Raw genomic sequence first — 12,553 nt, forward strand, 5'->3', positions numbered from 1 at the left:
GGGGTGGCAATTTATGTAGGTTGCAAATAGAAAAATTATGGGTGGCAAATAGGTGAAACCTATAGGTTTTGAAAGTGCTTTAGGAAAAATAAAAGCATTACCAAAGACAGTAACTAAATACAACCCTCAACAAAGTTAAATACAACCTACAGTTAGAAGTACAAATATTTGCAAGTGAAAAATACTAGAACCCCCTACTATATGGGTTCAACCATATACAAGCCCCACAAAATGGATCTTACACCCTTAACTCCACACTTTCCGTTTTTGATATTTCTAGGCCCAGAAAATATTTTTTTTGGGCCTGGTTTTCAATTTTCCCGGATTGCTGACGTCATCAGGATTTTTAATAAAAGTAAAAATACCGAAATTAACCTTCCCTATTTATAGACGTTTTATACCTACCAGAAACTGAAAACCAAATCAGATTCAGCTCTTTCTTCTCTCCGCTCTCGTTCAGAAACAGAATTGGAGATTTTTCTTCAGACGAATTCGTGAATTTTGATAGTTTCATACTGATTTTCGTTAATTTGATAGGAAGAAAACGAGAAGAAGAACAACATAAACGAGAAGAAGAAGAAAACGAATTTTCTCTCAATTCGTTGAGGTGTATTCGTCTGTTTTTCAGATCTGACGAGATAGTGAAGCTGCATTGATGAACAACAAATAGGTTTGTTCGATTTTAGCTTTTCTGTTGCTTGATTCACTAGTTTTCTCATCGATTTTTTGAATCTCGATCTTCTACTGATTACGATTTTTGTTCTGTTTCGAATTTGTTGAGTCTGAGAAGAGGAAGAAGACAGTTGGGAATACATAAATCAAAATAGGTACGAATTGTGATTTCGATTTAGTTTTCAAATTCAATTGATTTTGATTTTACCGTTTCGATCTATTTTTGTCACTTTTGATACTTACACATGTTTTTGTTGATGCTTACACATGTTTGTTTGATACTGAGAAGAGGAACAAAATAAACATTGTTTCAGAAGAAAGAAAACAACAAATCTAGGTAAGAATTTTATGTTGTTTTTGATTTCAGATCTGTTTTCAATTTTTTTTTGAATTATTTTGTTGTTCTTTCATGTGCGATCTGTTAATTTGTTGTTTTACTTTTTGTTGATACTGAGAGAAGTATGAAGAAACAATTTTGTTTCAAAAAAACAACTTCAAATTGATTTGTATACATGCTGTTTTTTTTGTTACAATATGTGTAACTTGAGGTTACACATATATATCATGTTGTATTTTAAGCATGCTTAAAGAAGATGCAGATGTTTTTTAGTTGCAGCATGTGTAAATTTATTTTACACATATATATCCTCTTTGTATTTTTAAGCATGTGTGAGGAAGATGCAGATGTTTTTTTAGTTACAACATGTGTAATTTTAGTTTACACATATATATCCTGTTGTATTTTAAGAATGTGTAAGTTGAAGTTACATATATATGTCCTGTAACATGTTTTATTTGTAAACAATTGTATCATCTGTATCTTTTACTTATATTTAGCTTGCCGCATAGAATATACTTCTTACGAGGGGGCAATGCCCCCGAGTGAATTGCGTTCGTTTTCAAATTTTGATATTCTTATTGTGTATTTGATATTTTCAGGTTGTCATGGCTGTTGTTAGTTGCGCTGTTGTTAGTTGCATTGCTGTTGTTCGCTACTTTTCTGATTTCATTACCCTGCGTGTTAATACTGATATCAAACTTGATGATTTTAAGGAACAAGTTTGCAAGGAATGGAAGCAGTTTACTCCACTTGGTATTACTTTCTTCTTTCGAGAAAGTGGGAAAGATTTTCCGCTTGACTGTGATTTTTCTTTGCAAGCTCTTATATCTATCACAAATAGTAAACAGAAGACCAGTGTTGATATTTTCTTGCAAAATGTTCCTCGTGTGGCCTCTTCCTCTAGCTCTAGGGCAGATTCTTCTATTTCTAATGGGTCTAGTAGTACGTCTTCGTCCACAAACAATCTTACTGTTGCAATGTATTTGGAAGATAAAAGTAAGCCAGCGAAACCTTTGTTATCGGATGGTTGGCCCAAGGTTCTTGGTGATATTGGCCATGTGTTTGTTGAAGGAGTTAAGCAAGTCAGGGTTTCTTTTACCAAGTATCGTCTTCGCACTGGTTTCCAAATGATTGTAACTCACAATGAGCGTTCTAGGTTCACGGCTAAGTGTGCAGATGAAAAATGCGGCTGGAAATTCCATGCAGCTTCTATCGATGAAAGGAACGAAATGTTTCAGGTAGGTTTTCCGTGTTCTGTCATCTAATGCTTAGCATATGTTATGTTTTGTTACAGTATGTGTAACTTTGGTTTACACATGATGTTTTTGGCACCATATTGTGTTTTGGTTGAATTGTTTATATTTTGTATGAATCTCTTCAGGTCAGGTCTTATAACCCTGAGCACATTTGTGGTGCTGGTGGACGCAACTTGAACCAAACTTACTCCACCAGCTTCTCGTCTAGTTTGATTGAGGAAGAAGTTCGCAAAAATCCTCACAAGAAGCCCAAGCAAATTGCTGCTGATTTCCAGACCAACTATGGGATCAACATGGAGTACTACCAGGCATATAATGCTAGGGAAAAGGTTTATGATACGATTTATGGCGACGATGTCAAGTCCTACTCGCACTTGGTATGGTATATTGATGCTATAAGGGAAACCAACCCTGGTAGTGTGATAAAGTTTGAACGTGAAAATAAACAGTTCCAGCGGATTTTCATCGCATTTGCTGCATGCATCAAAGGGTACCGGTTTTGTCGTCCAATGGTATACTTGGATACTACTTTCCTTACTGGTACATTCAAAGATTGCTTGATGGCAGCTACTAGGATCAATGGTGGTAAAGGTATGTTTTTTCTATGTGTTTTTTTTTATGAACAACTTCAGTTGACAAATAACTAACAGTTACACATTACTTTACTCAGTGTGTAACTAAGAAAACAGCATCTGTAACCTTAAGTTACATATTTGTTTTAGCATGTGTAACCTTAAGTTACATATTTGTTTTAGCATGTGTGAAACTTATTATTCTTTCGATTCTGCACAATTTTTTTTGTAGGATTTTTCCCCCTTGCTTTTGCACTAGTCGATTCTGAGACGATCGACAACTGGGAGTGGTTTTTAAGGAATTTGAAAGAAGTTGTTGGTGATGGGAGGCCAATGTGAAAATGGCAGAATCTCAGTAAAATTAGGCAGGTTTTGGAGTTTTTTCTAATCCAAGGCTAAAAACGTTTTCCTGCGTTGTAGCTGCGCAAACAAATATAGGCAGAATCTCAGTAAAATTAGCACATGTATGTAACTTAAAGTTACACAAGCCAAAATAATAATGTACTGTATGTAACCTCAAGCTACACATGCCTTTTACAATGTGTAACTTGAAGTTACACTTCCATTACAAACAAAACACACTGTATGTAACCTCAAGCTACACATGCCTTTTACAATGTGTAACTTGAAGTTACACTTCCATTACAAACAAAACATAGAACGGAAGAGTGGTTACCAGTTGAGGTAGGTTCTGCATTCTCCGTCACTGCGGGTCCATGTTCAGTTTTGTTAATGTTGCTGACGATCTCATCTATCATTTCACTCACTTCAACATTCGTCATATCATCGGGGTTAGCTCCTAGTTGCACCAACCTGTAGGTCTGAGCATTGTCAGGCTGTGTTTGCGGTGTTGTAGCAGTTATCACCATGGAGTCCTCAAACTGTGTTGAAGCAGAACTGTCATCAAAAGTTCCAGGAGTTGGCTGAGTTGGAGCAGTCATAACCAAACCGTCACCAACAGTTGCAGGTGTATCCTCATTGACTTTTGCAGTAACATCATCACCTACGGATTTTGCATCTACATCATCACCTGCCCCATCCACAACTCCACCATCTGCAGCTTTCTTCTGTGCCTCATCCGTAACAGGTGTGTCTTCAACATCTTTCTTCTGCTCCTCATCAACATTATTTGTAGGAGTGGGCTTTTGCTTTGCGACAGGCCTTTTCTTTGGTGGAGTCTTGCAAGTTTTCACACTCTTCATACTCGAACTATATGTCCTGAGTGGTCTTTTGTGCCCCTCTGCAGCAGTTTGAGCTTGCAGAATTGTTGGCGTATTTCCAGCTGCAAGGCTCATACATGGAACTGCACAAGTATTGAAACGAGAATTAGGATGATGATGATGATGTTAAATTTTTTTAATAAAATTTCAAGAAGAATATATCATGTGTAATCGACTGGCTTGGATAACTAATATGTGTAACTTCATGTTACACATGAATATGGCATGGATACCTAGTGTAACATGGAGTTACACATGCATCTAACTAGTGTAACCAGAAGTTACACATGCATGTGGCATGTGTAACTAGGGATTACACATCCATATGATCAGTTTACTCAACATTTATTAAGTCTAATCAAGTTAAACAAGCAAGTTAAAAATGAACAAGTAAAATATGAAATTAAAAAGGTTCAAAGACCTTAGTGTCAACTAATTGGGTACCTCATCAAGTTAAAGAAGCATATTAAAAATGAACAACTACTTACATTCTTCATTGAAGGAAGTTTCCGCATCATCTTTCTCTTTCTCTTGCTCAGTACTTCTATCTCCTTGTTGCTCTGTCTCAACTAATTGTAACTCTTCTTCTTCATGCTCAGCACCTCCATGTACATCATCTTCATGTTGCATAAACTCTTCCTGGGTCACTTTGTAAGGATCAATACCCATTGCTTGCATAATTTGGCAACTAAATTTGTGAACCTTGAATTCCGCTGTTCCTGAAAGGTCCCCTTCTGATATCCCTTCTCTTGCAATTGCATACACTGCTTTAAGCATTGCTTGCTTTTCTTGCAGTTGCTCTTTCAGATGGCTATTCTCAATAGTTTGCGCTTTCAGCCAACTTTGCAGGTCGTCCTTGCTGGGTACCACGGTTGATATACCCAGCTGCTTCTCAAGCTGTGAAAACTCAGCCACAAAGCTAGGAGTTGGCTGCAATTAACAGATGAACATTCTAAATATACATTTTTCGGTTGTATGTGTAACTTAAAGTTACATAAGCACATTTTATATGTGTAACCTATAGTTACATAAGCACATTAGATGTATCTAATGTAAAGTGGATATGTGTAACTAAAGGTTACAAGCACATTTAAATGTGTAACTTATAGCTACACATGACAATTTTGATTACATCAAAGTTTTATCTAAATTACATTACCATAAATTTACAAAACCTAAACCAACTGACATATAACACTTACCGAAAACTGTGTCATGTCTGTTTTCCAAATGTAATCAGAAATCTGGTATATATCCCATCTCCCAACCCTCGGGATATCTTCCTCGTGGTTCTCAACTTTCGGGATTAATCCTGCTGGCGTGTGTTCAGCAAACAATAACTGCAACATATAAATTTTAATTAGTCGATTGAACAAAAATATCCATCACGTAACACTAAAACTGCTGGAATAGAAATTACACACAAGCTTTTTACCAGTAGGTATTGCACACAAGCCTTCACATTTGACAAACAACTAAGATTAGTATGAATCTCTTCAAACAAGTGCTCGTGTATTAAATCAGGCCACGACACCTTGAGCACCGTATCATAAGTTTCAACGATACTAAGATATTTCGCGTTCACTCCATTGGCATTTTTGTCGCCAAAAAACAATACACAACAAAGATAAAGACCTATCAGACAAACTAGATCCTTTTCATCAACTTTCTTTCTTTTCCCACTTTTTCTCCTTTTTGCCATAAGTTGTTTTATCTTCTCTAAAATGTTTGTCTTAGTCACCGTCGTATGATGCTTTGTAGATTTGATATCGGTGAAGTATTTGTTGTATAAAACATTGTCAGTCAAATCACTAGGACAATAGTACTTTAACAGCTTCTGACCCTTTCTGCTTCCAATCCTCTGCATGCAAAATATACCAGCCAGCTTTGCCGGTGTAGACTCTATAATCTTATCATCAGCAAACTTGAATGAACATGGTGTCTCACAATCCATGTCAAAGCAGTTCAAGAGCTTCAAGACGCCGTGTTTGTTGGTAGTTATCTGTCTTGTTGTAGTTGGTACAGTTGTATCATAGTCATCGTAATACATCATTACGAGTTCTCCGTAAGCAGCTCTCCTAAGATATCTATGAGCCCTATCAGTCAGTCCTATAGGCTTTATCACCTTTACTAAATCCTTTACTGCATTCAACGACTGCCTTAGGTTTCCTGTACACATCACACACAAAAATAGCATGAGTCAGTATGTTGTGTACTTATCAAATACACTCGTTTTTAACTACAAAATGAAAATCATGTTACAAACTATGTGTATTTGCCAAGTACACAAACTGAATCATTCTATTCTGTGTTGTGTAACCTTAACTTACATGCATATGAAGGTTTAAAGGGGTCATTTTTTTATGTCCAACTATAATTTACAAACACAATACAGTCATAGGTTATATTTTTGCATGTGTAACTTTTAGTTATCTAGGAAATTGCCAAATCAGTTATGTTATTATGCATGTGTAACTTGTAGTTACACAGTCAATTGGAAAGTCAGTGATTAGATTTTCAATGTGTATCTTATAGTTACACAGCCACTTTGCAAGTCATTGGTAACATCTTGAATGTGTAACTCACAGTTAAGATGTGTAACTACAAGTTACACAGTCACTTCTGCAAGGCTCATTTGTATGTGTAACTACAAGTTACACACTCAATATACAAACCACAACATAGTGGTGAGATTTTGAATGTGTAACTTAAAGTTACACAGGCCCTTGTTTGCGTAGTTATACATTCAAAAGCATCACTTACATTAGAAACTTTTAAATTTCTTCAGTTAGTAGATTTTAACTACAAGTTACACACTCAATCCTAGACATTCTACAAGGTGTAACTTTAACTTACACATGCATATTAATGAGTAACTTTAATTTACACAACCAATTTTCTATGTGTAACTACAAGTTACACATCCTAAACACAACCAATTTTTTATGTGCAACTACTAGTTACACATCCTTAGGCAAGTCAGTGGTGACAGGCTCACTTGGTATGTGTAACTATAAGTTACACAATCAATATACAAACCACAACACAGTCAGTGGTTACATTTTGAGTGTGTAACTTATAGTTACACATGTCCTTGTCTGTGTAATTACATATTCACAAGCATTATATGAGAAATAAACATGAGACCATGACAACAATAGTTTTCACAACTTAGTACCTGTAATTGTATCATCTTTTCTAGGGGGATTCATTTTTCCTTTCACCATTTTTATTCCAAAAGAAATTTGATTCTGAATCTGCAGTTGATGTAGTAATAAAATCAAGTTAGTTGATTGCAATTCAACTTAGAGTTTCTAGGGTTTTCAAACGGTAACATCTCAGAAATGAAATCCACTAAATCAATCAGTTATATCACATCCATGACTTACCTTTGTTTCTATTTAATCAATTATTTCATGGATTTTATGCACAAACGATTGTTCTCCTTCTCCGATCTGTAAAATTATCAGTCAGAATGAGTTATGTTTGTTGTAATCTCATTACAAACCCTAGTTCAGAAATTTTCGACCCACGAATCAGTAACAACAGGAATCAAAACTAACAGCTTCAAATCAAAACTTACCTAGTGATTAATCGTCGGAGTATTTCATCAACATGAATCAGTAACAACGGCGATTTAGGTTTTGAATCTGAAACTGTTTCTTTTGATTTTTTTTGGTTTTTGAATCTGAAACTTTTTCGATCTGTTTCTCTGATTTAGGGGTTAGCAAATGATGAATAGTTTTTGATCTCGATCTTTGTTTTTGAACAGATTTCAGGAAGATTTCTTGATTTTTTGGGTTTTTTTCTAGATTTCTTTCTGTTTCAGGTGAGTGAGATTTGTTTTCTCTCTCCTTGGAAATGAAATAATGGCGTCTGAACGAGAGAAAGGTAGGTGACGCCTCTTATATACTTGAGGCTAATTTAGTCTTTTCGCTTTTATTAAATTTATTTTTTAATTCAGGGCCTACTAATAAAACTCTTTTATCTAGGGGCCTCATATTATGGATTATCCATGGGTTGGGCCTGAGCCTAATTTCCCGTATTTGCAAACCAAATTTCGGTGGGTAGCCAAAACCCGCTTTATAATCGTCTCTCTGAATCTAACTCTTCACCATTAATGGTGAACATTAGGTACACAACCATTAAAATAATGACCACAACCTACAGCATCAAAATCACCATTGTTATGACCACTACCACCACCAGTCTCTCCGATTTAAAATTCTAGCACTCCAAAAAAAAATTGGTTAGTTAAGGGTGATCAAACATATATAGCTCTCTGATTAGTTATCCCCTAATAACCCAAACTTGTTCTGGTTTCGAATTGGACTATTTTCAATTATGTTCCAGTAATATGTAGAACCATGATCATGAAGGCACACATACAACTAAAAACTATAGCAAGGATTAAACGTTTCAATCAGGACATATTGATATCAAAACCAGTATAATTAGAAAGAAATTAAAGAATACATACTAATTAACTAACTAAATGTTCCTAAACAGTTCCTGTTTTGATGTTCATATTCATATCCGTGAACCGTGAAATAGAAATCAGATAGATGAACCCTAACTTTTAAAGGAAGTAGAAGAGAGGTTAAAGGTGAGTTTCAATTACCCACGTAAGTTGGGTTTATAAATATTTCAACTTTTAATTGTGGGTTGTACTTAGTCTAAATGTGGGTTACATTTAGTCACTGCCTTACCAAACCCAACCTAAGTCTCTACCCTTTCTTCGGTCGGTATCTGCAGAAACTCCATTATTGAATATATGCAGAAATCTTACATCGATGAACACGGCACAAATCTTACACAGTTAATCAAACAATTCAAACATTTGTTAAAACGCCACTGTTGAAACCCCATTAATCAAACATCTACAGAAACCCCATTGCACAAAGCTATTACATAATCAAATAAACCTAATACAATCAAACAACTGAATCCGATTCAAATCTAAAAATAAATCAACTCCCATCTGATCCGGTGCGTAGCACAGGTTATGTATTAGTACAAACTACAATTTCTGGCCACCGACCATTACTTTTTTCCATAAGAATCTAAGCTTTTAGTATCAGCTTCATAAATAACAGATCAAATTTTTTTCCCATTACATTCAAGTGAAATCTAAAAATAGTGGGATAATCATTTATGTCGATGATGCTTATCACGTTACAGTGATTTTTTTTTATTTTTTGAAGCACGCTCCAGCGATTGATAGATTTAGATGCTTACTAATAGATCTTTTTATCGGAATTACAATTAAATGGACCTTTAGCCTTAGCTAAGTAGCCTAGAAACAAGATAATTTTGAAGGGAGAATTTACCTGCGCATCCAATTATATCTCACTCCCCTCTTCACCACTACCAGCATCCGACTCATTCCACTCTTTACCACCACCACCACTATCACATGCACAAGAACATCAATTCCTGATCTTCATCACCCGTTTAATCTATATCCATTGATTCCACTGGATTCCCATTGCTAAACCCCAAAAACAAAAACCACAAAAAATACTCAGAAATCCCTAATTTCATTAATAAAGTAACAGAAAACCTAATACTGAAATTGGGAATAAAGTCGAACTTTTCCATTGTTTTTGCATTCCATGGATAATCTTCAGCTGTAAATTAATGAAAAGAGCGAGTAAATTTTGGGGAAAAAAGAAAATTAAAACCCATGATTTAGACTTTTTAATCCGATTCAGAGACGAAAATTAGGTGCAAACCTATCTAAGCATTTATACTATTTCTTGGTCGCTAGCAAGAAAATTTGGAGAAACAAGATCACCATGACCACGGGCAGCTTTTGTATTTTTTTTTGAAGCAAGAAAGGAAGAAACTGGTGGCTGTTTTCGGCTGGGGAATGAAGAAGATGAAAGAGGAAGAAGATATCTAATATATGATGAAATATTTTTAACCGTCCACCTGTAGTTAAGATCAATGGTTTAGATAAATAAAAATTACTAGTAAATAGAAATAAGACTTAAGCTAGTCAACTACGGTCATCATTTAATTCAGGTACCAAACACTAAAGCCTAATTTGGCATTGTTGTGAGATTTACAAAAATGTTTTTCTGTTGTGTTGTGATATGCGTTGTAGTGCTGTGTTTTAAAAATAAAGTAATCAGATGTTTGGTAAACTATATAATATGTAAAGTGATGTGGAACCAACAAACTGTAAATTCTGTTTGGTAAATTATCATGTTGAAGTGGTTATGATGTGGCTAATGACGAAAGTAGACATGGTTTAAAAATTCTTCTTAAATTACATCTATTAATAATAAAAAAAATTATTTTGAATATTATTTAAATAAAGATAAAAAAAATAATAATTCTTATTCATATTTTAATTTTAGTTTAATTTTTAATTTTTACCTTTATTATTATTATTGTTGTTATAATTATTATTTTATAACGAAAATTAATAAAATTTGATTAGTGAAATAATTGTACATAAATAATTATTTAAGGGTAGATTTTGTCTTTTTAATATAATAACAAGGTTAAAATTGAGTGGGTCCACATCTTCTGCGTTTACTGCTTTTAAAAGCTACTCCTGGGTAGCTTTTAAAAATTGGCCTAAAACAGAAGTGCTTTTGGAGAAAACCGCTTTGAAAAAAGTTTACCAAACGCTATTTTTCTAAAAGTTTGTTACAAGTTGGTTACAAAATACTTTTGTAGAAGAAAAAAAAAGCAATCCCAAACGGGGCTTGAGCTGGACAAATGTTAGATCAAACACTAACTTTAGACAAAACCCAAATATCAAACTCCAAATAACCCTTCCATGTTTCAAGCTCCTTTAGTAAAATTAACTTGATCTCTATATTCCGCTAAGTATTGATTTTTCTGGTTGGCATGCTCAAGTCTTTTCGGAATGCATTTAATATTATGATCTATATTTCCAAACTAGATTTTGTGTCCGTGCTACGCCCGGGCAGACACGAAAACCATAAACCATTCTTTTTAAACTTTTAACCATATTTTTGGTTTGGTGTAATGTGAATTCGTCTCAATGAGCAATACAACTGCACCATACATGGTTCTCGGCTTTGCCTCGCCCCGTCCCAATGAATGTTTAGGATTTTAGATTTAGTGTGGCTCGGCTTCGCCTTGCCTGGTCCCAATGCATGCTTTGTTCGTCTTTTCCTCGTCCCGTCCCAATGCATGATTGGCTCGGCTTCACCTCGCCCTGTCCCGATACATGCTTAGAATTTTTTGATTTGGTAAGTGCACGTTGCTTTCTACCACATCGTTTTAAACGAATCGCTTGGGATTTTTAATCTGGTGTGCCTCGGCTTCGCCTCGCCCCGTCGCTTAGGATTTTTGATTTGGTGTGGCTCGGCTTCGCCTCGGCCGTCCCGATGCATACTTAGGATTTTTGATTTGGGGTGACTATTTCTTTTAGAATTGTATACATTTTGGGTATGTATGTAACTATTAGGAGGTGGCGCTAACCTCGTAAGGTTATCGACTTGCTTATGATTATTTATTTGGTGTGGCTCGGCTAAGCCTCGCCCCGTCGCTTATGATTTTTGATTTGGTGTGGCTCGCCTCGCCTCGTCCTGTCCCGATGCATTTTTGATTTGGTGTGGCACGGATTCGCCATGCCCCGCTATACATTTGGTTCCTTGAGAACCTTTGATTAGGTATGACAGGGTTTTCCCTGCCCCGTCACAATCATTAAACCATCTTTTTCTCTTAACAAAACTGGTAAATAACCCTAAAATTCAATTTCTTTTGCTTCGGATTTCATTACAATTTTGCTTTGGCTTTCACTTATTTCTGATATTTGAGCACGATTCCAAACAAAATATTCATGGTTTTCGATAAATCCATCGGCCATATCAAACAAAATGTACTTCAAACATTACATTATATAAGCCTTTGAATCATCTCTGCAAATTTACACTCTTTTTCACACACTGATTTTTGACTACTTGCTGAGTCTAAAATCATCTACAATCTAACAGATGTCATGGTGAACTCATAGACAACAATCAAACAACAATAGACAATCACAGGAGCTGTCCAGGAATGCTGCTCGGGGCAACCATGATTTACAGAAAGAGCCAAGGAAACAGCGAGCTATGCAATCCTAGTCGCATACACATTTGTACATAGAGATGATCAAAATCTCCACTGAAATATGTTAAGCTCGAACCACAACTGTCAATAATGAGAATCATATATACATTTCTAACCACAAAAAAATGATGAAAAAATTAATAAAAATTGAAATCTTAGTTACTTACATTTATCAAACATCTAGTATATGAGTTCAGTTTCGTCGATCTATACATACTTGGTTAAATAAACACTGAATAGCTCATTTGCCCGTGCAGTTAGGCCTATCTAGCAGTTCTGGTTTACTGCTGACACAAACCCACTTTCTTACTGCGTATTTCTATTGTTTTCCTCCCTATAATCAATTTTTCACTCGTACATTATTACTCACATACTTCTCATACCATTTATCATGTATCT

The 12,553-nt window shown here is 35.3% G+C and overlaps 2 protein-coding genes and 1 long non-coding RNA gene across 3 annotated transcripts; all 3 read right to left on the reverse strand.

Moving 5' to 3' along the window:
- Positions 1-3,201: 3,201 nt before the first annotated feature.
- Positions 3,202-4,117, reverse strand: LOC113327592. Its single transcript, XM_026574769.1, has 2 exons — positions 3,517-4,117; positions 3,202-3,260 (listed from the first exon to the last, which is right to left on the reverse strand). The coding sequence occupies exons 1-2, from the start codon at positions 4,040-4,042 to the stop codon at positions 3,202-3,204; spliced, it is 585 nt and encodes a 194-aa protein (XP_026430554.1). The 5' UTR covers positions 4,043-4,117.
- A 423-nt stretch (positions 4,118-4,540) lies between these two features.
- On the reverse strand, positions 4,541-7,476 carry LOC113327594. Its single transcript, XM_026574770.1, has 4 exons — positions 7,450-7,476; positions 7,239-7,317; positions 5,263-5,400; positions 4,541-4,990 (listed from the first exon to the last, which is right to left on the reverse strand). Exons 2-4 carry the CDS (start codon positions 7,251-7,253, stop codon positions 4,541-4,543), a joined length of 603 nt encoding a protein of 200 aa, XP_026430555.1. The 5' UTR covers positions 7,254-7,317; positions 7,450-7,476.
- A 1,403-nt stretch (positions 7,477-8,879) lies between these two features.
- LOC113327568 lies at positions 8,880-9,944 on the reverse strand. Its single transcript, XR_003349031.1, has 2 exons — positions 9,796-9,944; positions 8,880-9,690 (listed from the first exon to the last, which is right to left on the reverse strand). It is a non-coding gene; the product is annotated as an uncharacterized LOC113327568 (long non-coding RNA).
- Between the last annotated feature and the right edge of the window lie 2,609 nt (positions 9,945-12,553).

This window comes from Papaver somniferum, unplaced genomic scaffold (genome assembly GCF_003573695.1).
Source record: "Papaver somniferum cultivar HN1 unplaced genomic scaffold, ASM357369v1 unplaced-scaffold_104, whole genome shotgun sequence".
NCBI lineage: Eukaryota > Viridiplantae > Streptophyta > Magnoliopsida > Ranunculales > Papaveraceae > Papaver > Papaver somniferum.